At 47.4% G+C, this 27352-nt stretch overlaps 1 protein-coding gene across 1 annotated transcript in view; it reads left to right on the forward strand.

The window, feature by feature from the left end:
- The window catches only part of ttn.2 (titin, tandem duplicate 2), a 240835-nt gene that overhangs the window by 121219 nt on the left and 92264 nt on the right, over nucleotides 1-27352 (forward strand). The window contains exons 121-164 of the mRNA XM_077537618.1: nucleotides 265-407; nucleotides 949-1072; nucleotides 1158-1424; nucleotides 2078-2175; nucleotides 2245-2413; nucleotides 2548-2817; nucleotides 2907-3173; nucleotides 3339-3617; nucleotides 4143-4551; nucleotides 6031-6155; nucleotides 6226-6492; nucleotides 7113-7382; nucleotides 8252-8551; nucleotides 8958-9260; nucleotides 9359-9546; nucleotides 9637-9751; nucleotides 9836-10123; nucleotides 10197-10348; nucleotides 10442-10589; nucleotides 10685-10984; nucleotides 11914-12201; nucleotides 12285-12581; nucleotides 12786-12972; nucleotides 13454-13569; nucleotides 13642-13941; nucleotides 15316-15615; nucleotides 15687-15792; nucleotides 16253-16449; nucleotides 16529-16834; nucleotides 16930-17083; nucleotides 17149-17273; nucleotides 17356-17474; nucleotides 21120-21300; nucleotides 21378-21680; nucleotides 21771-22211; nucleotides 22323-22625; nucleotides 22700-22856; nucleotides 22938-23080; nucleotides 23870-23988; nucleotides 24063-24240; nucleotides 24336-24620; nucleotides 24698-24991; nucleotides 25083-25382; nucleotides 26562-26870. Coding sequence (XP_077393744.1) covers nucleotides 265-407; nucleotides 949-1072; nucleotides 1158-1424; nucleotides 2078-2175; nucleotides 2245-2413; nucleotides 2548-2817; nucleotides 2907-3173; nucleotides 3339-3617; nucleotides 4143-4551; nucleotides 6031-6155; nucleotides 6226-6492; nucleotides 7113-7382; nucleotides 8252-8551; nucleotides 8958-9260; nucleotides 9359-9546; nucleotides 9637-9751; nucleotides 9836-10123; nucleotides 10197-10348; nucleotides 10442-10589; nucleotides 10685-10984; nucleotides 11914-12201; nucleotides 12285-12581; nucleotides 12786-12972; nucleotides 13454-13569; nucleotides 13642-13941; nucleotides 15316-15615; nucleotides 15687-15792; nucleotides 16253-16449; nucleotides 16529-16834; nucleotides 16930-17083; nucleotides 17149-17273; nucleotides 17356-17474; nucleotides 21120-21300; nucleotides 21378-21680; nucleotides 21771-22211; nucleotides 22323-22625; nucleotides 22700-22856; nucleotides 22938-23080; nucleotides 23870-23988; nucleotides 24063-24240; nucleotides 24336-24620; nucleotides 24698-24991; nucleotides 25083-25382; nucleotides 26562-26870 — 9990 coding nt within the window. The remainder of the gene's footprint in view (nucleotides 1-264; nucleotides 408-948; nucleotides 1073-1157; nucleotides 1425-2077; nucleotides 2176-2244; nucleotides 2414-2547; nucleotides 2818-2906; nucleotides 3174-3338; nucleotides 3618-4142; nucleotides 4552-6030; nucleotides 6156-6225; nucleotides 6493-7112; nucleotides 7383-8251; nucleotides 8552-8957; nucleotides 9261-9358; nucleotides 9547-9636; nucleotides 9752-9835; nucleotides 10124-10196; nucleotides 10349-10441; nucleotides 10590-10684; nucleotides 10985-11913; nucleotides 12202-12284; nucleotides 12582-12785; nucleotides 12973-13453; nucleotides 13570-13641; nucleotides 13942-15315; nucleotides 15616-15686; nucleotides 15793-16252; nucleotides 16450-16528; nucleotides 16835-16929; nucleotides 17084-17148; nucleotides 17274-17355; nucleotides 17475-21119; nucleotides 21301-21377; nucleotides 21681-21770; nucleotides 22212-22322; nucleotides 22626-22699; nucleotides 22857-22937; nucleotides 23081-23869; nucleotides 23989-24062; nucleotides 24241-24335; nucleotides 24621-24697; nucleotides 24992-25082; nucleotides 25383-26561; nucleotides 26871-27352) is intronic.

Raw genomic sequence — 27352 nt, forward strand, 5'->3', positions numbered from 1 at the left:
TAGGTGCAGACTCACCCCACCCCAGCCCCGTACACCCATTGCTACCCATGGTTATTTTAGAAGCCTTATCCGGCACATCTGATTGGCTGTGACCCGTGTTGTATGCTAATGAGCTGGACCCCTGCTGCTGCACGCCGGAGGGTTTGCTGGCAGTCGTCCCGCAGGCTTCCAGCGGCCATGACGACTTCTCTCGGGGATTGTTTTCTCCTGTTTTTGATGCGGTGGACTGGCTCTTACCCGGCATGTCTTCTCCTCGCCCAAAAGCCCGAGTGGTCAGCCTGATGCGGCCACTCAGCGACGTGACGGTGACTGCTGGCGAGACGGCCACCTTTGAGTGCAAGCTGTCCTACGAGGACATCCCCGTGGAGTGGTTCCTGGATGGTGTCAAGCTGGAGCCGAGCGAGCGGGTGAGTCCGCTTGACTTTCTGTTTTGTGTTGTTGTGGCCAGTTGCGGCATGCACTTATAAGGCGCTGCTGGCCAGCACTTTTGCTGAGCCAGCTCTTCGCCATCTATTTTTATCTCCGGCCGCCGCGGAGCTGCTGGCCGGCAGATGCCCGTCGACACCTTGGCTTTTTTTCACACTGTTACGCACCCATGGAAAAAAAAAAGCTGTCACTCGGGTTTCACTCAACTGACGTGATCAGGCCTGCTGACGTGTTCAACACATGAAAAAATGAAATTATCACGCAATATAACAACAAAATTAGCCTACTGTGCATCGGAAATGTAAAAAGCATGTAATGTGCTTTGTGCACATTACATCGTTACATTATTGCGGATGCTCCAAACAATTATTATTTTTTTTTTTTGTGACAATGACAATAAATCTTGGAATCTGGAATGTAAAATTACAAGCCCTGTGAAAGCACTATATAAACAGCAGTCCAGTCCAGTCACGTCACGTCAGTGTTGAGGACAGAGAGTGAGCTTTTCACTGTGACCTGCAGGTGGTACTGAAGTCAGAGGGTAAAGTCCACAGCATGACCCTGAGGGACGTTCAACTGAATGAAGCGGGACAAGTCCGGCTCACCACCAAAGACTGCCAGACCGAAGCTAGACTCATCGTCAAAGGTGGCATGTCTAAATCCAATGGGCTAGCGCTAGCTTGTCCTGGCTTGACGCTGAAAGCACTTTGCTGTTCTTTTTGCATGTTCAGAGCCACCGGTGGAGTTCACCAAGCCGCTGGAGGACCAGACGGTGGAGGAGGAAGCCAGCGCCACTCTGGAATGTGAAGTCTCCCGGGACAACGCCGAGGTGCAGTGGTTCCGAGATGGACAGGAGATCCGCAAAAGCAAAAAGTACGAGATTCTTACGGACGGACGCAAAAGGACGCTGATTATCCACGGATGCACCCTGGACGACTCCAGGACTTACTCCTGTGCTGCCAAAGAATTCAAGACTTCCTGCTTCCTCAACGTCGAACGTGAGTACCAGTAGGCACTACAGGAAGACCACAAACAACCTTTGAGAATCAGTTTAGGACAAGCTCCAAAAAACTCAATCTCCATTTCTGTTCCCCAGAGTTAAAAACCTCCACGTTTTAAGTCAGGTAGTCACCAAAAACTGAAACTCTTGTTCGAGTTCCACCGCCAAGGAATTCAGAACCTCCCGCTTTGACAACATTGAATGCTAGTACCTCTCCCCGTTCAAAAAGTACAAAGGCTGAAGAAGATTTTTAGAGCCCATTCGAAACAAGCTTCAAAAACTGCATTGAGTGTGCTGCACAAAGATTCAGGTGTGAAGACACAAATTCACTGGAAACTGAAAAGTTAGTTTGAGTTCCGGCCCCGAGGCATCGATGAAACACAATCGTGGTTCACTAGTAGACTTTCACAAAGCCCCTCAATTGAAAACTGAGGCGGTCTTTGAATTAGTGGAGTTTACTTCCTATTCTCTGGTGGTAGAAGCTTTCAGCATCAAGTCAAATATTGACCATGTAAAGCCTGCAGTGACACAGGTTGGAGTTTGGCGAGAATCTGTCAAGGGGATTCTGGGTAACACTGTCCAGGGATTAATTTAGGAGACTTTCGTGAAATCCTCAGTAGAGGTGCCTCCAACTTGTGTCTCTACCAACAGCGCTTCGTGTTGAGTTTTCCAAGCCACTCCATGACTTGGAAGTACCCGAGAAGGAATCTGCCAGGTTCGAGTGTGAAGTATCCCGAGAGAATGTCAAGGTGAGCTTTCAGTAAGATTTTTTTTTTTGTCATCCCACTTGTTTCTAACCTCCTCCTTTCTCTTCACAGGTCTGCTGGTTCAAAGACGGAAGTGAAATCCGAAAAGGGAAGAAGTACGAAATTATTGCACAGGGACGCCAACACGTTCTCATTGTCCACAAGTCGGTGATGGATGACGAAGCCGAGTATGAGTGTGACGCCAAGACCGCCAAGACCTCCGGCATGCTTACTGTTATCGGTAAGAAGAGCAAAACTTTTTACACCAGTGCCACCTGAATAAAAACACTTATGTTGTCCAAGTATCAATACCAGCATTGAAACACGGTAGCGAATCTAAGAGAAGATAACAATGAGCAATGGTCCCCGCCACAGAGGAGGAGGCCAGGTTCACCAAGAACCTGTCCAATGTGGAGGGAACCGAGACGGACAGCGTGAAGCTCATCTGCGAAGTTTCCAAAGCCGACGCCGACGTCACGTGGTACAAGGGCGACGAGGAGTTGCCGGAAGGCGGCCGCTACGATCACATCGTGGACGGCAGGAGGCGAATCCTCCTCATTCAGGACCTGAAGATGGCGGACGCTGGAGAGTACAACTGCAGGCTCAGTCCCAGAGTCAGAACCTCAGGGAACCTGAGGATTAATGGTACACACACTTCCGCTTCCTGTCTTATGGTTCTTTTTTTCAAGATTTTAATTGTTCTTGTCACTCGTCTTTCTTTCCCACTTTTGTAGAACTGGCGGCCGAGTTTCTCACCAGGCCTCGCAGTGTGGAAGTGGTCGAGGGCGAAAAGGCCGAGTTCACCTGCACCGTGTCCAAAGAGACCTTTGAGGTCAAATGGCAGAAGGATGACAACCAGCTGGAGGCCGGCGACAAGTACCAGATGATCAGTGATGGCAAGAGAAGAACTTTGGTCATCAAGGACTGCCAGCTCAGCGACGAGTGCAAGTACGTGGTCATGATCGGAACCACCAGAGCCAGCGCCCAGCTCACCGTACTCGGTAAGGACCTACAAAACGTTAACGGCGCCACGGTTTTTCCTGGCCCAAATTTAGGCGGGGGCAATACGCATGTTTATGAGCTTCCTGGTGCCGCCGCCAAAAACCCTGGCTACATTTGAGCACTTAAGCATAAGGCTAATCACAACGTCGCCCGCTGGCCTGCAGAGAAACTGAAGATCATCACGCCGCTCAAGGACACGGAGGCTGGCGAAGGCCAGGAAGTGGTCCTGATTTGCGAGGTGAACCAGGAGGGCGCCAGGGCCAAGTGGCTGAAGAACGACGAGACCGTTTTTGAGAGCAGCAAGTACGTGATGGTCCAGCGGGACAACATCTTTTCGCTGAGGATCCGAGATGCGCAGCAGGGCGACCAAGCCGACTACAGCGTCCACATGAGCAATCACAGAGGAGAGCAGGTCAAGAGCGCCTGCGGACTTGTCGTCAAAGGTGAGTCCGCCTCACGGGCATCGCGTGATAGCTGCCGTTAGAAATTCTCCTTTTTTTTGCTCGGGGCTATTGCTACTCAGTTTCCAGTCCTTTTTTTATGTTGGTATAGCAACTGTTAGCATGTTAGCATTTTCAGCATGTCTAACTCTTGCTGTATATTAGCATAGCAAGTGTTAGCATTTTTGGCAACATTACACGCATGTGATGAAGCTATCATTTTGTTTTCCAGCCGTCTCTTGGACTTTTGTCACTTAGTCTGCTATTTGTTAGCGTAGCAACAGTTAGCATGTTCGTTTTTTCGCAATACAACTGCATCTTAGCACTTTTTGGCAACATTACACGGATGTGGCGAAAGCTGTCATTTTGTTTTCCAGCTGTCACTTAGCCTGCTATTTGTTAGCGTAGCAACAGTTAGCATGTTTCATTTTAGGCAATACCCATTTGCGACGTGTGTTAGCATCGCAATTGTTAGTATGCTAGTATTTGGTTAACGATGCGACCTGGGATGGATGTTTGTGTCCTCAGAGGAGCGTTTGAGGATCGTGGTTCCTCTGGAGGACGTGGACACGCAGGAGAAGAAGACGATCAGCTTTTCTTGCAAGGTCAACCGCCACAACGTCAGGCTGAAGTGGTTCAAGGCCGGCGAGGAGGTGGTCTTGAGCAAGCGTCTGGTCTACCGCGTGGACAAAGACAAGCACACGCTGACTGTCAAGGACTGCACGCCCGCCGACGAGGGCGAGTACACGGTGGTGGCCGGCGACGACAAGTCGACAGCCGAGCTGATCATCAGCGAGATGCCCACCGACTTCGCCATGCACCTGAAGGACCAGACTATCACGGAGTTTGAGGACGCCGAGTTCTGCTGCAAGCTGACCAAGGAGAAGGCCGAGGTCAAGTGGTACAGGGACGGACGCGAGATCAGAGAAGGGCCCAGGTGCGTCACACATATGCACACGCGCAAGACCCCCATGCGCACAAAAAATCAAACAAAACGATTAGCTTTCATCCAAACCACAACTGGAAACTGTTCACTTCATTCCTGTTCCGGAAATTTGACATTTCAACATAAAGCCCAAATTTCCCTTTTTGTTTGGATTTGCCTGCACATCTTGAGTCTGTTCAGCTTATTCCTATTCCAAAGTAAAAGCCACAATTGAAGGACTTTTTAATATTTAATACCTCTAATTTCCGCATTTTTCAAAATTTCAAAGTGAAAGGCCAACAATGACATTATTAGATTGACCTCTAATTTCCACATTTTTTTAACCGATTCATTTCCAACCATCCCAACCTCACATTGTCCAGCTCACTCCTATGCCGAAAATGTCCCCAAATTTCAAAATAAAAGTAAAATAATTGAATAAGCATACTTTTCCGCTTTTTGGCACCAATTCCTATTTCATACAAAAAGATTCAAATTTTACAAATGAAGTTGTTATTTTTCTGTACCCATTTGAAATTAGAACATTTGAAAGACTTTTTGTTTTCATGGAGAACAAAGGTTCAAATGGTTGTGTAGAGCAAGCCCAACAAGTCACCAAGACTTGGCAAATGCGGCCTTCGGACTTGCAGCAGTCAGCGAGGCCGATTGAAAATGTCTCGGAATTTTCTATTACTATTATTTAACTGTTGTAGTCAAAGCATTTAATTGAACGAATTGAGGAATTTCATTCACATAAATAGGATGATATTCGCGAATTCCGAATTCAAACAGAACATCTTGGGATTAATTTGCCACAAATTCCCCAAAATTCAACATTTTTCATAGTTCAGTTCCCAAAAATCGTGAAATTCAAGAGATATTTTCCACATATAACTTCAGTAAAGAAATTGTCATTCTTCCCAATTTCTTAACCGATTGAAATCTTTCAAGACCTCTTGGGAACGATTCCATTTTAAGAAATCCCAAACTTTCACTGTAAAATTAACTAATTGCCAGCTTTTGTTGAAAGATTGACATTTCAACTCCCAGTCTGACATTTACTAGGGCTGCACAATGTATCGAAAAAATATCGATATCGCGATGTTGGTCCATGCAAGAAGTTTCATATGGAATTTTATGCTTTTATTTGAATTTGATCAGTCAGTCGCTAACTAAAATGTGCACCGCCATCCAATAGTTGAACATTATCGAGAGACAATTACAATTAATTAACTAAGAATATATTGAATTTGCTTATTTTGCTGCATGAAAAATGTAATTCTTTAATTAGATAATACAAATTTCATTTCTGTAGGTACGTTCAATATCTCAAGAATATCGATATTGCTCTATTCAGCAACTATATCGCATATCGCATGATTTTCCAATATTGTGCAGCCCTACGTTTTACATTTCAACAATTTGGGTTCAGCTCCGTGTACCCTTTCAACACAAACAGCATCCTCTCAAAGAACGTGTGTCTTCTCCCAGATACACGTTTGAAAAAGACGGAAACATGTGCTACTTGCGCATCAAAGAGTGCCGACCGGACGACGAGTGTGAGTACGCATGCGGCGTGGATGACAAGCGATCCCGAGCCCGGCTGTTTGTGGAAGGTGAGACGCCCTAGCGTCGCGCTCCGCGGCGACCGTTTCTGACCCGTGCGGCTTTTGTGCTTCCCGACAGAAATCCCGGTGGAGATCATCAGGCCGCCGCAGGACGTCTTGGAAGCGCCCGGCTTGGACGTGGTGTTCGAGGTGGAGCTCAACAAGGACAGAGTGGAAGTCCAGTGGCTGAGGAACAACATGAGCATTGTGCAGGGAGACAAATACCAGATGATGAGCGAAGGCAAAGTCCACAGGCTGCAGGTCTGCGAGATCCGTCCTCGAGACCAAGGCCAGTACAGGGTCGTCGCCAAGGACAAAGACGCCAAGGCCAAGCTGGAGTTGGCGGGTAAGAGACCATGAAAAACAAGCTGCAAAGATAATAGACAGTAACCATGACACATGTGCATTATTTGCTCATGAAGCTCATTCTTGCAGTGAATTGAAATTAGGGGTGCACCCATCACAATTTTCCGGCTGATCCCCGATGTTTTTAAAAGTTTGACCTGCCGATCCCTATTTTTGCCGATAAAATATACCTGCATATACCTTCAGTGTTCTAATCTTGTTTTATTGGAAAATATTGAACAATATCGGCGAAATAATACAAATGGTTTGTTTTAACTGCACATGAAGTAGTTCTCTGAAATCAAAATGAAAATCTGATGAGTCATCTCGGCAGAAGAGGACAGTGGCTGACTTTTTCAGCCCTCTGAGGAGTTGAGATTGGTGGAAAAGATCGCTTTATTCGTAAGGGATCGGCCGATCACCGATCTTCCAAAATTAAGGAAATCGGGGCCAATAAATCGGCCAGCCGATCGATCGTTGCACCCCTACTTGAAATCCTTGCCAGCATCCACGTTTCAGGAGATCCAAACAGATCCTTTTGTTGATCTTTTCCATTGCTTGGATGCGTTCTCAGTCCCCGTCTTTTTCCTTTTGCTCTTTCTCACGGTCTGTCTCCTGCAGAGGCGCCCCAGATCAAGACCACGGACCAAAACTACGTCACCGACGTGGGGAAGCCCTTGGTCATGTCGGTTCCATACAGCGCCTACCCTCAAGCCAAGGCCGACTGGTTGTACGACAACTTGAGTCTGCCCCAGGATAATGTCTTCACCTCCTCCGACTGCACCGAGTACCGGATGAAGGACCCCAGAAAGTCTGACGAGGGTCGCTACAAGGTCATCGTAAAGAACAAACACGGAGAGGGTGAAGCCTTCATCAACCTGGACGTCATTGGTATGATTTTCTGCCTTGTTAAAAAAAAAAAAATAAAAAAAATAAATAAAATAAGACAACACCTTCACTTTACACCAACCATGTTCAGTCTACCAAACTCAACTTTTGGCCTTTACACCCAATAACAAGTGAACATTGCAAAAAACACATTTGGACTTTCACTGCACTGTTTGAGGTGCGTTCAACGAGTGAAACAGACACAGTCAAAAAATTCAGGGCTTGTCAACAGACTCGATCATTGCGTACGTGATTCTCCGAGAAGCAAATTGCTTAGGTGCGGTTGACTTTTGTCCAAACGAGCGAGAAAAGTCTTCCCGGTTGGCTGTGATGTCATCACTTCCATGTATGAGCATGCTTGCACCGGAGCGCTGTTGTTCATGTGCATACCAACAAACCAAAAAAAAAAAACTATAGTGAGAAAAGCTCCTTCAATCAAGACACCACTGCAAATAGGTTGTCCTTAATTCGATTAGGCAGTGTATCACAAATGCTGGATGGCGTCATCAGGTCTTAGCACTATTGAGATGGCACTCCTGTCAGCTATCATGTCCTTCCTTCATGAAACTAACAAACAAAGCAAGACGTTGGCAAACGCTGCCAGGAAAAGCACCAGGCCCCAAAAATGCCATCACTACGTCCTAAAAGTTCTCCCGTTGCCCACTTAATACTCTGAAATTTGACATTGTTCATTTTTTGTGGATGTCATAAGCTGTTTCTAAGAGAGAAAACATTAACGCCAGCTAATGTTCGTCTACTCTAGGCGGGCTTTAAGTTGGGTTGGGTGGTGGCGGCGGCGGTGGTGGGCTTTAGTTTACTTTCAGTTCCGCAATCACAGCTGAAGCAAAGTTTCTGTCTTTCTGGACCCCCAGATGTCCCAGGGCCTGTGAAAAACCTGCAGGTGGTGGACACGGCCGACGGAGAAGTCAGCTTGGCATGGGAGGAGCCCGAGTACGACGGCGGAAGCAAAGTCATCGAGTACGTGGTGGACAGACGAGACGTCAAACGCAAGACCTGGACGCTGGCCACGCAGCACGCCGAGGGGCCCGAGTACACCGTCATCGGACTCCAGAAGGACTCCATGTACCTGTTCAGGGTCTGCGCCCGAAACCGAGTTGGCAGCGGACCCTTCGTCGAGACGGACAATCCCGTCCAGGCCAAAAACAAGTTTGGTAGGAATCCTTTGAAGAACATTGACACAGGATGGATGGATGGATGGATGGATGGATGGATTGGGTGTGGGGCAGACGGATGGATTGGGTGTGTGGCATTTGGTTAGGTTGGGTGGGTGGATGGATGATGGATTTGGTATGGATGGTGTGATGGATATTTGGGATAGATAAATAGATAGATAGATAGATAGATAGATAGATAGATGATGGATGGGTGGTTAGGCGGATGATTGATGGATGGATGAATGGACGGATGGATGGATGGATAGATGGACACATCTTATGATTGCTACAACAGGTGTCTCACCAGTGTAATCTAAAACTCGGCTCCACTCAGTGTCAGCAAATGGCTGCCTCTGTTTCCTTGTTGAGTTTATGAGTCTGGTTTTGTGGGCATGGCGCTCAGATGTTCCCGATCCTCCGCGGAACGTGACGGTGGGGAACGTCACGAAGTTTGGCTGCGCCGTGTCCTGGGAGCCTCCCCAGTGGGACGGCGGTTCCCCCATCACCTCTTACATCGTGGAGCTGCGCGACAGGACGTCAGTCAAGTGGTCGCCGGTCCTGGTGACCAAGGCCGACCAGCTGAGTGTCGTGGTCAACGACGTCATTGAGAACAAGGAGTACATCTTCAGAGTCAAGGCGGAGAACAAAGCCGGCGTCGGGAAGCCGAGTGCCGCCACCTCACCCGTCAAGATCATGGATGGCATCGGTTAGTCCGATTTTACTTAAGCAAATTTGCATTTTCACGATCATTATATTAGTTTTGTACATTTTAAAAAATTGACATTTGACCGCTGCCACCGATAGAGCGTCCCAGCCCGCCTCAAAACCTGGTCTGGCAGAACCAGACCAAGAACTCTGTGCAGCTGAGCTGGGAGACTCCGCTCAGTAACGGCGGCAGCGTGATCACTGGATACATCCTGGAGCGCTGCGAGGACGGAACCGATAATTGGCTCCGCTGCAACACTCGCCTGTGCCCCGACCTCTTCTATAAGGTGGACCATGTCGAGTGACACCATAACATTTCTTTGATTACCTTTTTGTAGCATCGGTTTCATATCAATGAGTTTTTTTACTTCTTCCAGGTCTCTGGACTCAAATATGGAACGTATTACAACTATCGAGCATTTGCCGAAAATGCTGCCGGAATCTCAGACCCATCCAATGTCATCGGACCTCTGCTGGCCGACGACCCGCACAGTGAGCGAGACGGGCGGAAGTTTTGATGTTCTTGGAGTTGCTCATCAGCTCAGCTGACGAGACTCGGTTCCCTCTTCTTTCCAGCCGCGCCCACCATGGACCTGAGCGGCTTCAAAGATGGCTTGGAGGTGATCGTCCCCAATCCTCTCACCATCAGAGTCCCCATCGGCGGATATCCCGTCCCCGTGGCCAAGTGGACGTTCGGGGACAAGGAGCTGACGGGCGCCGACGAACGCGTCACAGTAACCACCAGGTCCACATTTGCCGAGCTCGTGGTAGTTCCCAGTGTCCGCCCAGACAAAGGCACCTACACCCTGCAGCTGGAGAACGATGTCTCGTCTGTCTCCGGGGAGATCCAAGTCAATGTCATTGGTAGGGAACTGCAGACCGAGCAGAGCAAAACGCATCCGTACTAACATTTGGTTTGCCAATTGTCGCATTTCAGCCGCTCCCAGTGCACCAAAGGACTTCAAGGTTCCGGAAGTGACCCGCGAGCATGTTCAGCTGAGCTGGGACCCTCCGGAGCACGACGGCGGAAGTCCGCTGACGGGCTACCAGGTGGAGAAACGAGAGGTTTCACGCAAGACCTGGGTCAAGGTACGGTTGTTCAAATGTTCCTGGCCGCGAAGTCTTCACCGCACCGCACCGTAGCGAAGCGTAGCGAGCCATCCTTCCTCTCCCTTCTGCCAGGTGGCCTCAGGCATCCAGGATCTGGAGACGACTGTCACGGACGTGATTGAAGGCAAGGAGTATCTGTTCAAGGTCACGGCCTGCAACAAGTGTGGACCCGGAGAGCCGGCGTACATCGACGAGCCTGTCAATGTCTCCTCTCCCGCGAGTGAGTCACTGTTATCATTTATTTGTGACCTGAAGGAGCACAAACTTGAACCCAAGCCACGCAGACCTGTAACCGCCATTCGCTCTGTCCTCCAGCCGTCCCTGACCCACCGGAGAACCTGCGATGGAGAGACAAGTCGGCCAGTGGCATCTTCCTGACCTGGGAGCCTCCCAAGTACGACGGCGGAAGTAGCATCCGCGGCTACAACGTCGAACGCTGCCAGAGAGGAAGCGATCGCTGGGAGCCCTGTGGAGACCTGATTCCCGAGCTCAAGTGCCAAGTCACGGGTCTGACTGAGGGCGAGTGGTACTCGTACCGAGTCCGAGCACTGAACCGACTCGGAGCCAGTCGACCCTGCAAGGCTACGGACGACATCCAGGCTGTAGACCCCATAGGTAAACCCCCCTGTGAGAGCTTTATGGGAGCTCAGTGGATTGACAAATCTTACCTTCTAAACCAGCGGTCGGCAAACTCAGTCCTGCGGGTTTTGGATGTTTCCCTTCTTCAACACAGCTGATATATGATCAGCTCATCAGCAAGCTCTGCATAAACCTGAAAACGATCCTGTTGATTGGAATCAGCTTGTGTTGGAAGAGGGAAACCTCCAAAACCTGCAGCACTCCGGCCATCCAAGACCCAGTTTGCCCGCAGAATCTTAACAGTAGAACAGTTGTAGATTATCTAGATCTGGGCAACTGAGGCCTCAAACCACATTTTAAATGCACACACTTGAATAATTCCCTCCCACCCAAAAATCTTATTGTTTTTGTTCTACAAAGCCCAAAAATTGTTCCGAAAACGCTGATAAACATCCAGTACCAATCGATTGACTTGATTAGCATTTGACATTGCTAAAAAAAAAAAAAAAAAAAAAAAAAAAAAAAAAGGAGCGGTATTGCGTCAGACGGGTTCCACTCGCCTATTTCCAAAATGATATCAGTATTTGGGAACAGTTTATCCAAATAAGTAACCATAAACCGTTGTTGAATATTACCTGCGGCGTACAACAGGGGTCTGGGTTGGGACCCAAGCATTTAGGACAAAGTGTATAATAGGTTACACAATGTTTTTTTTGTTTTTGTTTTTGCAGATGACACAAAAATCTAATTTACAGGGGCTGCTATTATCAATGGTCACAAGAGAAGTGTTCAGAGTAAAGAGTTGGTTTGATAAACAAGTTACGGTTAAAAAGCGTCGCAAAACCAAGTACATGATATTTGGAAATCATCAAATGGAAAAGATATGTCGAGATCTTGAAAATACGGAACTTGAATTGATGACTGCCGTCCTAATGAATTGTTTTTTATGATGAAACCTTTTCCAGAGCCACCAGAGGTTCTGCTAGACGCCAAGCTGCTCGCCGGTCTGACCGCCAAAGCCGGCAGCAAGATTGAACTTCCCGCCGAGGTGAGGGGCAAACCCGAGCCCCGGGTCAAGTGGACCAAAGCCGACCTGGTCCTCCAAGCGGACGATCGAATCAATATCCACACCAGGCCGGGACACTCCACCGTCACCGTCTCCAAGACCAAGCGCGATGACAGCTCCACCTACATCATTGAGGCCACCAACAGCTGCGGCCGAGCTACTGCCACCGTTGACGTCAACATTCTCGGTAAGCTGGAAATCTGGATGCCGCGCTACATAAGGTCTTCTCTGGATCCCGTTGAAGTAAAAACCGTATTTCCCCTGCCTCAGACAAGCCCGGGCCGCCTGCGGCCTTTGACATTTCTGAGATCACCAACGTGTCCTGCTTCCTGGCCTGGAACCCGCCGCGCGACGACGGCGGCTCCAAAGTCACCAACTACATCATCGAGCGTCGCGCTGCCGACAGCGAGATTTGGCACCGGCTCTCGTCCACCGTCAAACCGACCACCTACAGGGCGGTGGACCTGGTCAAGTTGAAGGAGTACATTTTCAGGGTCTTTGCTGAGAACCAGTTCGGTGTGGGTCCACCAGCCACACACCTGTCCATTATCGCCAGATACCCCTTCGGTATGTCCTTTTCCTGACTCAACTCTGGTTTTTGACTTCCTTCAACATAACTTGGACAACGTTTGTGTTTTGTGGTTTTAATTTCATCGTTTAAGTTTTCTAGTTTTTCATTTTCATGTGTGCTATTGCAGCCCTAATGTTCAGATCTCTTGTTTGCCAGTGGGATTTGATTCTATTGTGTTTTTTTTTTTTTTTTCCTTTCAGACCCCCCCGGGCCCCCTTACAAGCTGGAGCCTTCGGACATCACCAAGGACTCGCTGACTCTCAGCTGGTACGAGCCCGACGAGGACGGAGGAAGCCCGATCACGGGCTACTGGGTGGAGCGATACGAGCCCGACCACGACAGGTGGATCCGGTGCAACAAGCAACCCATCAAGGACACAAACTACAGGTTGGTTTTGGACAACTGGAGTTTATGGAACCGCTAAAGTGCGGTACTTGTCTTTATTAAGTCATTCAAAACCAAAAACGTGTAAACACGTTTTTTAATACTTTGTTCTTCACTCCCAAAAACGTATATACACGTTTTTAATGGGTTTTTTTATGCAAGAGCGTAGAGAAGGCGTTGATGCAGCTTTGGACATGAAGAGATGGCTTAAAGCAATGGTAGTTATTACAAAATACGTCGAGCAGGTGATAGCAGAGTATAAGAGATCACCCAGGAGGGCCCTGTTGCAACAAGCTCTTTTTGACAACAATTTCACCAAGAATGTAAATTGCTATATTCTAATGCTAATTACTGCAAAACGGAAACAGATACAAATGTACCTAATGAAAGAAGAGACTCTAATCTTTCTTTTGGTAGGTTCCAATTTTTATATCAATAGAAGCTCGCTAAGTACTTAAGTGTGTGAACCTCTGTTTGTCTTCAGGGTCAAAGGTCTCCCCACAAGGAAGAAGTACAAGTTCCGAGTCCTGGCGGAAAACCTGGCTGGACCTGGAAAACCGAGCAAGGAAACCGAACCGATCTTGGTGAAAGATCCAATTGGTACAAGACTTTGGACTCCTTGTCGCTCAAACAGTTTGGTTGAAAGTCCTAAACTCCCGAGCGCTCTTCCAGATCCTCCGTGGCCTCCCGGCAAACCGACGGTGAAGGACGTGGCCAAGACCTCCTGCTTCCTGATGTGGACCAAGCCGGAGCACGACGGGGGAGCCAAGATCGAGGGCTACGTCATCGAGATGCTCAAGAGCGGCACCACCGATTGGATCCGCGTGGCAGATGGCGTCAACGCCACCGAGTACTTCCTGAAGGGCCTTATGGAGAAGCAGGAGTACTCGTTCCGGGTGCGAGCCTTCAACGTGGCGGGCGAGAGCGAACCCAGCGAGCCCAGCGACCCCATCCTCTGCAAGGAGAGACTCAGTAAGAGACTTAATGCCGCCAAAATCTCTTTTTTGGCCATGTCCATAAAAGCTTTACATATTACTTCCACGTTTAAGATCATCAAACAAATGTATGTAAATCCCAAATATAATCCAATGTAATAGAAAATGCAGGTTTTTCCAACAGCAATTTTATTCATGAAAGAAACAAAACCACGCAAAATTTCCTGGTTGAGTTTTTATCAGTTTTAGTCTTAGTTTAGTTTGTTGTTTTAATTAAATTCAACCAAAAAAAGCCATTGTGCACCTAGCTGTTCAGTTCCAAATGATATACTATAATATAATAAACTCTTTTACTGATTTAGGGTAACCTACCATATATCAAATTGAAGCTTGGACATTTGCTGAACTAAACCTGGTTTAAAAAAATAAAAAAAAGTAACAAAGACAGATATTTGCCTTGTGTTTTTATAGTTGAAGTCAAAATTGAGAAAAAAAAGAAGTCATAATTCCAAACATTTGCTGTGTCCAGTGTTTAGTCCAAACTGGAACATTCCTTTATGCTTGTGCGACGAGTGTTTGCGAATGTCAGGGTCGCTTCAAGGTCGCGGGACAGAATCCCTCAAATGAGCACCGGCGACTCATCTGCAGTATGGTGGTTCGGAGCCAACGTAGTCCAACCGAATACAGAGTCTGGTCTGGTGACTCGGAATTCTTCTCATTCATCTGTTGTTGTTGTTGTTGTTGCGGTTGTATCCGTTTATTAGCCTTTTTATTGTTGACGTCTCCATGAAATTTTGCAAATTTTCATTTGGACCCTCAGCCTGAGATAGATTTGTGAGTAATGATAAAACTTAGCTATATTTTAATGCTAAATGCTGAAAAACGTAAAAAGAGAAATATTCTTCTTTTTTTTTTTCCTAATGAAAGAAGAGACTTTAATCTTTCTTTTGGTAGGTTTCATGTTTTTATAGCAAAAGAACACAATATTATGTGGGCCTTGCGAAATCAGTCAAAACCCAGTAAAACAGCGGGGAGCGAAGGTGATTGCTTCAGTCAAAATGGCTGTCAGTCATTGAGTTAATATGATACAGTATATGACAGAAGAAATGAAGTTGGATGTCACAGTTAGTTGTGTCTCTAATCAAAACTTGTGTGTGTGGCCATTCTCTTTGAGACATCCACAAAATGACCCTTGGATCCAAACGTAATAATAATATTTGCAGCCTCAATCGTGACGCTTGAGTCATTGAAGTCCAAGTCAAGTCAAGTCAAGTCCAGTTAGGCATTTGATAAGCTTTAGCCAAGCGCCTCCCAAGTCCAAAATTTGCTGACTCGCGTCAGACCGCTTGACTCGATTGACAACTGATTGGCCTTTTGAGCATCCTCGTGACGCCACCCTCCCTCTCCGCAGACCCCCCTACAGCCCCCCGCTGGCTGGAGGTGACCGGCATCAGCAGGAGCAGCGCCGACTTGAAGTGGAGCGTTCCCGAGCGCGACGGCGGCTCGCCCATCACCAACTACGTGGTGGAGAAGCGGGACGTCCGGCGTAAAGGCTGGCAGGTCGTGGACACCACCGTCAAGGAGCTCAAGTACACGGTGGCGCCGCTCAACGAAGGCTCGCTCTATGTCTTCCGCGTGGCGGCCGAGAACGCCGTCGGCGTGGGGCCCTTCTGTGAGCTGGAGGACTCGGTTCTGGCCAAGGACACGTTCAGTAAGTTTGAGTTAGATGTTAGCGGTTCGGGCATCAGACGGGAAAGGTTCCAATGTGTCTGCTTTTTCTAGCCACTCCTGGGCCACCGTACGCGCTCGCCGTGGACGCCGTGACGAAAAGATATGTGGACCTGCAGTGGGAGGCGCCGAAAATCGATGGTGGCAGACCCATCCTCAGGTAAGGAGTTTGTACAGACCCACAACCTCCTTCAAGTTTTCAAGAATACTTTTCAAAGTCTTATTGTTAGTCTACAAAGCTCAGAATGATTTTGTACGTCAATCTATTCAAGACCCTTTTAGTTCCCCATGAGACTACCTGACCCGTGAGGGTTCTTGAGTGTTTCCAAATTCTACCCCCACTAAAGTGAAACGTCTTTGTGACCTCCTGAACACAAAAGATCTGCTCAAACTGCTCTCTTTACACTCAATCTGGCCTGAAATTCACAACTCTTAGTTCTTGCTTTTATTGTGTGATTGAACTTGGTGTTGTGTGGCACTGTACTGTTTTGTTTGAGCTTTTCAACGATCCTGCTTTTATGTTTTTTTTCTCCCCCATGTATCCATTGTTGGTTATTTCACTGGTGCTCTACCAATGACGTTTCCTGTGAGGATTTACTGTCATGCCATGAACTTTGTAGGTATTGTATCGAGAAGAAGGAGAAGTTGGGAACTCGCTGGGTGAAGTGTGGAAAGACTTCCGGGCCGGACTGCAAGTACAGAGTGACGGACGTGATCGAGGGAACCGAGGTTCAGTTCCAGGTCCGCGCCGAGAACGAGGCGGGACTCGGACATCCAAGCGAACCCACCGAGATCCTGACCATCGAAGACCCAACAGGCGAGTTGACGGAAACCATGCGCCGGATGACGGCTTTTGTGTCGACGTGAGGTCACAAAGAACACCTTTTCCTCCTCAGGCGTCCCGTCTCCCCCCGTCGAGCTCCACGTAACCGCCGCTGGCCGGGACTTCCTGTCCATCGGCTGGAAACCTCCGCAGAGGGACGGCGGCTCCCCCGTTACTGGCTACCACATCGAGATGTGTGAGGCCGGCACGGAGAAGTGGATGAGGGTCAACTCGCGTCCCGTCAAGGAACTCAAGTACACCGTGGAAGAAGGTGTCGTTCCCGAGAAGGAGTACATCTTGAGAGTGAGAGCTATCAACTCGGTCGGCGCTAGCGATCCCTCCGATATCTCGGAGAACGTCGTTGCCAAAGATTCCGACTGTAAGAACAGGAACAGGGGCTCCTAGCTTCTCGCGGGTGGTGCGGCTTCATATATTTATTTATTTTATTTTATTTTTTTCAACGCTTGTTTACAGGCAACCCCACACTGGAATTCCAGACTCTGGACCTGGTCGTTGTGGAGACAGAGAAGCTGCACATCCCGGTTCCCTTCAGGGCCGTTCCCTCGCCCAAAGTCACTTGGCACAAAGACGGCAAGGAACTGAAGGCCAGCGATCGTCTGGGTTTCAGGTCGGTGCTCATTTCAGGTCCGCTCATGTGACTCTTGGCTGACCAGATTGTTTTGTGCTCACCAGGGAAGAGTATATTTGCTGCCACCTGGAAGTGGAGAGTAGTCGTCACTCTGATGCAGGCCAGTACAAAGTGACTCTGGAGAATAAACTGGGAGCCGCCAGCGCTGCCATCAACGTCAAAGTCATCGGTAACCGAGCAGCTGATCCACAGCACTGCCGCCGGCTGCGTTCTCCACACCTTTCTCACTCATCTTCAAACTGCACCTCCAGGTCTCCCGGGCCCGTGCAAGGAAATTTCTGCCTCTGAGATCACCAAGAGCTCCTGCAAGGTCTCCTGGGATCCGCCTGACTACGATGGGGGCACCCCAATTGTTCATTACATCCTGCAGGTCAGTCAGCTTCTGATCGAGCCCTTTTGGTCTTCATCTGTTGGGGGTGCCAGCATTAGAGTGTGTTCTTTTCATTGCTATGCGGATGACAGATCTATGTCCCGCTTAGTAAAAAGGACGCTTTCTCATTGAGGCCACTCTTGTCCTGTCTGGAGGAATTCAAAACCTGGATGGCTTTAAATTTCTTGAACTTCAACAAGAAAAAAACTGAAGTTATGGTCTTTGGGCCCAGTAGCCCTTCTCATCCTGCTGACTTGGGTTCTCTGGCGCACTTAGGCCAGTCTCAAACTTGGGTGTCAAGATGGACAGTGATTTTAAACTGGACCAGCAAATTGCTGCTATTGTCAAATCCTGCTTTTTTCATCTGAGGCAGCTGGCTAAGGAAAAAAAAATCTCCTATCTCAGCAGCACTTAGAAACTGTAATCCATGCCTTTGTTACATCTCTGCTGGATTACTGTAATGCACTTGACTTTGGAATCAGCCAGTCCTCCCTCAAGCGTCTCCAGCTTGTCCAAAATGCTGCTGATCGTCTCCTTACTGTTGCCCGTAAGAGGGAGCACATAATTTAGAGTCCATTTTAAGTTTCTTTGATTTGTTTTAAAATCTCTAAATGGTCTTGCCCAACCTTAACTCGCTGAGCTCTTGCACCCCTACGCACCTGCCCGCCGCCTCAGATCAGCAGACCAGACACAACCCAGACGTACCAAGGACAAAGCGAAGGCTTAGAGGGGATGGAGCCTTTGCAGTTGCCGCTCCCTCCCTTTGGAACGACCTTCCACAAAATATTAGGCAATTCCCCTCTTTATCTACTTTTAAAACATGTATTAAAACCCATCTATATTCTTTGGCTTTTGGCGCACCATGAGACTTCACATTGTTTTTGGTGTTTTGTGGTGTGTGCGTTATTTCGTGTTATGAATTTGATGTTTATTCTATGTATATATATATATATATATATATATATATATATATATATATACACAGTGATACCTCGGCTGACGAACGCTTAAACTCACAAACTTTTCGCCTCACAAACATTAAATTCGCGAGTATATAGTCTCTGCTGATGAACTAGTTTTCGGCGGACGAACCAAACCACGCGGTCGAACAGCACCACGGTGGCGGCCACGAGAAGCTGACGCACGCTCACGGCGTCCCAGTTCGTCACCCCCTTTCTTTTAGTGCGGACGCGGTTTGTGTTTGATAGACATTTTGGACCATATTGAGTGTACTTTTGCTATTATGGGGCCGAAAAAGACCCCACCACAGGCTAGTGTTAAGCCTAATGCTACGTTCTCGCCAAAAGCGAGGGACGGTGGCGCGTTTGCATTGTAGTCAATGGAGTTCGCGCCACTAAAAAAAGCGAAAGTGCTATCACGTACCTCAAAAAAGGAGAAAATAGTGCCACGGCAGTTTAGTCCCAAGAAAGAGGTGAAAGTAGTTGGCGGTGCTCACTTTTTGTTGACTCGCTAAAGTGCTCCACTTCCTTGTTCACCAAGGGACACACCTCCTCCGCTCCAGTGAGCACGAAAGTGCGAATGAGCGGCAACCGTTCCATAAACACTCTACGCGGTGAAACGCTCGCGAATGAAGTAAGTCTACCATTGCTACCATCCTTAAGAACTACCATCACAAAGGTAAATAAAACGACTTTATTATACAGTACAGTTTATTTCTTTAATTACAATACAATAGTACATTTATTATACATAAAATAAGGTATATTTTTGTGTAGTTTTAAGGCTTATTTAGTAGAAAATTATGTTTTATAGGGACCTGGGAACGGATTATTCTCATTTTAATGGTTTCTTATGGGAAATAAATGTTCGGAAGACAAACTTTTCGCCTTACAAACCCTTTCTGGGAACCAATTATGTTCGTGAGCTGAGGTATCACTGTGTATATATATATATACATATATATATATATATATATATATATATATATATGTATATATATATATATATATATATATATTAGGGCTGTCAAAGTTAAAGCGTTAATAGATTAATTAATCACAGAAAATTGTCTCATTAATCACGTATTAACGCATATTAATCGCACCATTTTATTGGACCGCACTTGAGCCTTGAACGTAACCGCAGATGGTTACATTGAAGGCTGTGCAGGTCAGTGATTAGGTCAATGCACGGCATTTCCTACGCCTGTTGTTCCGAAATGAGCGAGGTGACTTCAGTTGGTGTGCTCGGTGGTAAATTTCACTTTAAAAAACACCCCGATGGGACTTTAGATAAAACAAAAGTAATTTGCATTTAATTAATTAATAATTGCTGAATTGCACCCAGTTGATATGATGTTGTTATGTTTTGAGCAATACACGCATGCATGCAATTGCGTACATGCATTTAATCAATGTTTGCAAATGACATTCATATCATAAAATGCATTAATGTCAAAATATTACGGTATTTTGTATATTATATTACGCAAGTAATTTAGCTGATTAATCGTGATTAATCAAAATTAAAGTGTGATTAATCAGATTAAAAATTTTAATCGTTTGACAGCACTTATATATATATATATATATATATATATATATATATATATATATATATGTGTGTGTATATATATATGTGTATATGTGTATATATATATATGTGTGTATATATATATATATATATATATATATATATATATATATATATATATGTGTGTGTGTGTGTATATATATGTATATATGTGTATGTATATATATGTGTATATATATATATATGTATATATATATATATATATATATATATATATGTATATATATTTATTCACTCGCCTACTTCTTATTAATTCACTGATGTAAAATTTATTTACTTGTAGACAAAAAAATACTTGTATACTCACTTAAAATGTTTGCTTTATTCTTGTTTTTCTTATCTTATTCTTTACTGCACAACCAGTTTCTGTTTCATGTACAGCACTTTGTGTACAGCAATGCTTGTTTTAAAGAGATAGTTCGGATTTTTTGACGTGAATCTCTATTTCATCCTCACCTCCAGTGGTGTGCAATCAGCACTGACTTACGCCTGACAGTGTTCTGTGCCAAGAGTTCTGGTCCGGTGTTGGACGAGAGGAAAATAGTCCGGCAAGTTGGCTGGGGCCACCTAAGTAAAGCGTTTTTCTTCTAAAAACAATTCGTGATCAAAAGAGTGATACATTTGCATCACAAAACACCCTCCTGAAAAAAAGTCAGACTCCATTACTGCCAGGCACTATTTTTCTGTTAGTTCGTATCACTGCGCGTCGCCCTGTAAACAGCTGATAGACGCGCTGCAGACAGCTGATGGTCTCGCCTTCTGCCTTTGAAAAGACAAACAACTTGTAGATTAGTGCGCGTCTATCAACTGTATGCGGGGCGGCGCGCAGTGATACGACCAAACAGAAAAATAGTGCCCGGCGGTAATGGAGTCTGACTTTCCAATTTGCCGGACTATTTTCCTCTCGTCCAACACCGGACCAGAACTCGTGGCACAGAATGCTGTCAGGGGTAAGTCAATGCTGATCGCACACCACTGGAGGTGAGGATGAAATAGAGAGTCATGTAAAAAAATCCGAACTATCCCTTTAAAGTGCTTTATAAATAAAGTTTAATTGAGTTGAGTTAATGTTGCTGTGTGATTCTGCTGCAGCGGCGTGAGGCCGGCAGGAGGACTTACGTCAACATAATGTCTGGAGAGAACAAAGTGAGCTGGAACGTCAAAGACCTCATCCCCAACGGAGAGTACTACTTCAGAGTCCAGGCTGTAAACAAGATCGGAGGCGGGGAGTTCATCGAGCTTCGCAATCCCGTCATTGCCGAGGACCAGAAACGTAAGTTTGGCCCCAAACACGCCATCCTGCCGGGTCTTGTTGACAACCGACTAAGGGTGTCTCATCAAATGCGTCAGATGCTCCTGACCCGCCGGTGGATGTGGAGACCCACAATCCCACATCGGGCACCATTACGCTCACCTGGAAGCCTCCCATGTATGATGGCGGCGCCAAGATCATGGGCTACATCCTGGAGCGGCAGCTGAAGGGTGAGGACAAGTGGGAGAGGTGCAATGACTTCCTGGTCCCGGTGCTCTCCTACACGGTCAGAGGGCTGAAGGAGGCCAAGAGCTACGCCTTCAGAGTCCGAGCTGAAAATTCCGCCGGTGTTAGCGAGCCGTCTCGCAGCACCCTGTTTGTCAAGGCCATGGATGCAGTCGGTGAGGACATTGTTGGCAATCTTGTGCTTGTGACTTGGAACAGCTTTCGTCGTCTCGCCTCTCATTTGTCTGTTCCGCGTCGGTCGTCAGGTGCTCCCAAGGTCTTCCTGAGCGGCAGCCTTCAGTCCGGCCTGAACGTGAAGCGAGGCAGCGAAATCCGCCTGGAGGCCAACATCTCCGGCTCGCCCTACCCTGAGATCACCTGGTACTGGAACAACCATGTGATCCGGCCCGAGGCGCCCCGCAGAAGGCCGGAGAGACCGCTGAAAAAGAAGGTTGAGAAGAAAGAAGAGCGTGAAGGAGAAAAGAAAGAGGGAGAAGTGGAAGAGAAGAAGGAGGAGGCGGCAGAGCAGGAAGTGGAGGAGAGGGACTACCCGACCATTGGCGAGCGGCTGAGCATTAACAACAGCAAGAGGGGCGAGTCCACGGCAGTTGTCAGGGACTCGCTGCGTGTTGACCACGGCGTTTACATGGTGAAGGTGGAGAACGACCATGGCATCGCTTCGGCTACCTGCGAGGTCAATGTGCTTGGTGAGAACTCGGTTCTTTCTCTTCTCTCGAGTAGCCACCCACTTTGTCCTCCTCTGCTGGAGGACTGCAGAGCTTCAGCTCTTAAATCTTTTTTTTTCCCCCTGTCGTCAGATACCCCTGGACCTCCAATCAACTTCTGCTTCGAAGAGGTGAGGAAGAACTCTGTGATCTGCAAGTGGGATCCCCCTAAAGATGACGGCGGCAGCGAAATCCTCAACTACACGCTGGAGAAGAAAGATAATTCCAAGATCGAGCTCGGGTACAGCTGCGTCACCTCCACACTTCGAGGCTGCCACTATCTGGTGCCCAAACTCATTGAGAAGAAGGAGTACATCTTCAGAGTCGTCGCCGAGAACAAGTACGGAGCTGGTCCGCCTTGCATTTCCAAACCTCTTGTTGCCAAGAACCCCTTCGGTATGTACAATCTCTCAATGAATGGCCCCGCTTCACACGCTCATCGACTTTAAGATGAACTGCGTCCTTCTCAGAACTTCCCGATGCGCCCGACAAGCCGGAGATCGATGACATCACAGCCCACAGCATGCTGGTCATCTGGAAGGAGCCGAACGACAACGGCAGCCCCATCCTGGGATACTGGGTGGAGCGTCGTGAGATCAACAGTTCCCACTGGGCTCGGGTCAACAGGTGGAGAGCGTCGCCAAAAACCAACGCCGACGTCATTCCGCGTTTGCCGTCTACTGACTTCTTTCTGAATGTGTTCTGCAGGGACATGGTCCCCGCCACCCAGCTGAATGTGGAAGGACTCGTTGAAGGCTTAACGTACATCTTCAGAGTGGCAGCCGAAAATCAGGCAGGCCCCGGAAAGTTCAGCGTTCCTTCAGATCCCAAGACCGCGCAAGCCCCCATTCGTACGTACATTTTCCGGCTCCGAACACGATTTTTGTTAGATGAGGTCACTTTGGGACTAAATTTGATCGGTGACTTAATGTAGGCTGTTGAGTCGCTGTGAACTTTCTCCTTGCTTCTACTTGGCTTTCTTGGCGGTCTATCTGCAGTTAGCAGTTGAAACCAATTAAATGTTAAATGGCACTTCATTTATACAGCGCTTTTCCACCTAACAAGGCCCTCAAAGCGCTTTTCACTTTGACTACCCGTTCACCTACTGATGATGCAGCATCAGGAGCAATTGGGGGTTCAGTATCTTGTTCAAGGATCTTAGCTTCTTCCTGCCAGCCCTTTTTCTTTTCGGTTATTACATGTTGAAATTGTATGATGAAATGTTTGATTGTCATAATGCTGTCCGAAAGGAAAAATGAACAAATAAATCAATCAAATCAAGGATACTTCGATATGGTCACAATGGCATGGGATCAAACCCACAACCTCTGGGTTGGGAGACGACCACCATACCACTGAGTCACGCCGACTCCCCCCGTACAGTTAAGACCATAGATCGACACATAGCAAGATCGTAACACATTGTTTAGGTTATGCTGCGCTCCTAATGTGGGTAAGGCACGGCAAGAGTAGATTTTTTTTTTTTTGGAGAGGACAGACCTTCTTCCCCATCTGGCAGAAAACGTCTCCCGCCGCCATTGTTCTGGAATCCATGAAATAGTTCCTCGGATAGAATTCGGCACAGTTGAAAGACACAAGGACCAGCGGAGGTTATTTTCATGATTTATCTGTTTTAACAGTACCTCCCGGACCACCAGTGCCCCGAGTGGTGGCAACCACGGACCATTCTATTGAGGTTGAGTGGGACGCACCCGCCGACAATGGAGGCGGAGAGATCCTGGGATACCACGTGGATAAGGTGCCCAACGAGTTCCCTTCATTTGAGAAGATCAACGTGTAAATATCACACTCATTTTCTCTGGTCTTTCCCAGACTATGGCCGGTAGAAAAGACTGGTCCAGGTCTACAGAACGGCCATGGAAGACTCGGGCATTTACGGTATATGGGGTCCGTGAGGGAGCCAAGTACCTGGTGAGAGTCATCGCCTGCAACGCTGCGGGAGAAGGAACTCCGGGTTTCACCGAGTCGGTGTTCGTCAGGAATCCCGCAGGTCAAGCAGAAACCACTAACGTGAAAATGTGCAGGTGGCGTCAAATAGGAACCAGCCATCGATTCTTACTGTCGGTGGCTGCCTCCCTTCTGCAGAAATGCCTGTGGTCGAGCTGGATGTTTTGGTCAAGAACGGCGTCGTCATCAGAGCTGGGGAAACGCTTCGTGTTCCGGCGCTGGTCACCGGCAAACCCTACCCAACTATCACTTGGACCGTGGACGATAAAAAACCCAACAAAGACCGCGTTGAGATCCTCAGCGAAGGCAACAACAGCATCGCGTCAATTGAAAACGCCCAGAGGAGGGACTGCGGCAGATATGTGATCTCTGCATGTAACCCCAGCGGCACCAGATCGGCCTTCACCCGAGTGGAGGTCATGGGTGAGTGGACGGACGTGTGGAAAGGGTACTTGATGGTTTCCAAACGTAGACAAATGACAACCCGTTTTTGTTTGCAGATGTTCCTGGACCAGTCACTGACCTAAAACCAGTGGTGGTGACCAAGAAGATGATCTTCCTGAACTGGGATGACCCCGTGGACGACGGCGGAAGTGACCTGACCGGCTTCCTCGTGGAGCGCAAAGATGGCAAAATGCACACGTGGAGGCAGCCTGTTGAAACCATTTCCTCCAAATGCGAGTGTGTCGGCATCGTGGAGGGACAAGAGTATATGTTCCGTGTCATTGCCAGAAACAAGTATGGGTTGGGCCCGCCCGTTGAGCTGGGACCCATCTTAGCTGTGGACCCACAAGGCAAGTCCCAAGAGGCCTCCGAATGAATCTTGAATCTTGTTGCCCACCGTTCCCATCGATAAAACTCTTTCTCTCATCACGGGTTCCGCAGGTCCGCCATCGCCCCCCGAGAAGTTCCACTACACGGAGCGCACCAAGAACTCCATCACGTTAGCCTGGAAGCCGCCTCGCAACGACGGAGGCAGTCCTGTCATCGGTTACTTTGTGGAGAAGAAACGGCAGGACAAGCAGGCCTTTGAGCCCTGCAACACCGAGATCTGCCCCAACTTGACCATGACGGTGGAGGGCCTGGACGAGGACTGGATGTACGAATTCAGGATCAAATGCGCAAACCTGATCGGAGAAAGTGACCCAACCTTTGCTTTGACCGTGGTCATCCAGGACGATGAAGGTACAGCAACTCTTTGCCTTGCTAGACCAGGGGTCGGCAATCCTAAGTACTCAAAAAAATATATACCGCAGAAAAACACTGGAAGCCACAAAACCCTTTTGACATTTAATAATTCATATTTTTCAACTGGGGTAGGGGATGGGGCCAAAATGGCAACAAAATTCAGTAGGGCTGGGTATTGCCACCAAATTCACGATACGATACGTATCACAATACAGGCGTCACGATACAATACGTATCGCGATACATATGTATCCCAATACTTGGTCTTCAAGGCGATACGTATCCCGATATATTACATTAATTTACTTCCATTTTATAATAACAGTCATGTGTATACCTAAAGGATGTGTTTGTTATGTTGACTGACAAAACTATTTTTGTTAGCAGCTCTTCTGGTCTACCACCAAGCGGTATGCCTGGTTTAAATATGTACGCACTGGAGAGCAAGGAGCAGCTTTCACAGAAACACCGGGAAAATGTATTAATATGCATGAGCCGATATTAGCAAAAATATCAAAGTATTAAAATTACAGCTCTAAAATGTGCTTATTTGAAATATTTGGGGAAATAAAAACAGCATTTTTTTCATGTAACACATTCTATTTAGTTTTTAAACAAAATATACGAAAATTGGTACATTAAGACACGTCCCATGCTAAGTTTATAAGTAAATAAATGTTGATATTCTTCCTTTGCTTTCATTTTTCTGAGCAAGACAGTGTCCAATCACCAGTGAGCTATGTTTGCATTAATTGATCAAAGACGCTGCTAGTTTTTATTTTTTAGGTACAATGCAAGCCGCAAAGGCAAACGTTAACTGCCTATTTAAAGTCCAAGCAATATCGATTCTGACGCCTGCGTATCGATACGTGTATTGTAAGGAGGCCCGCAACGATATATTGCCGTATCGATTTTTTTAGCACACCCCTAAAATTCAGGATAGCCAGTCCCCCCACTGGATGATGTAAATGGTTGAACCGAGAGGATTGCAAGGCTGCTCATTAATTAGCCGGTATCTCAGTGATGACGGAGACAACCGCGTCTTTCTTGAAACCATCTTACCTTTCTTCTGGTTTGTGCCGGCGCAAATGAGGCATAAGGGTTTGTTTACTAAAGGTGCCAACCGGTGAACGAGCGATGACATTTGACCTCCATGTTGTTCTTGTCCCCCGCCAGTGGCCCCTGAGATCCACATGCTGAAGATATTCAAGGGCGACACCATCACAGTGAGAAAGGGCGAGCCAGTGGAGATGCCCGCCGACATCCTGGGCCTGCCCATTCCCAAAGTGGAGTGGTCCAAAGACGACGTGGTGCTGAGCAAGCCCACGGACAATCTGCTGATGGAGATGAAAGTGACGGGACGGATGAACTGCAAGTCCACTCTGTCCATCCCCACGGCCGAGCGGAAGGACCGGGGCAGCTACACCATAACAGCCTCAAACATCATGGGCTCAGCCAAGCACACCACCTGCGTCATGGTGTTAGGTGAGACAAACAGGATCAAAGCAACAGAAGGTCCACTCATGTAATAAATAAACCTCCACCAAGAGAAGTAACTACAACATCAACAACTCTTGGGGGCCAGATGATTCGATTTGTTGGGGTCCTTCCAAATCACCCAAAAAAATAAGAATATTTGAACCAAGCTGAGTTTGATTGGAATGAAACTTGGTGTACTTGTTGACAGTGATGACACATCACTAAATCTCAAATTTGAGGTCAAAGGGAGCATGGCGTTGGGAGCGATGGCCTGCTGAAATTGGAATTTTTGGGGAAGAAGTGGTGTGGCCTCCTTCCCTTGAACCCTTAGATCTCAGGAACTACATACACACAACAGAGTTTGTTGAAAGGCAATTCAAAAAGTGTTCAAATCTGCAATCGAAGTATTATACTCTCAGACTTTCAGTTAAAATTCCTTGAAAGTCCGATGGTCTGGATCCTTGAAGTCCTTATTTCTGTTAAACCCC

Source organism: Festucalex cinctus, chromosome 11, assembly GCF_051991245.1.
Source record: "Festucalex cinctus isolate MCC-2025b chromosome 11, RoL_Fcin_1.0, whole genome shotgun sequence".
Taxonomy (NCBI): Eukaryota; Metazoa; Chordata; class Actinopteri; order Syngnathiformes; family Syngnathidae; genus Festucalex; species Festucalex cinctus.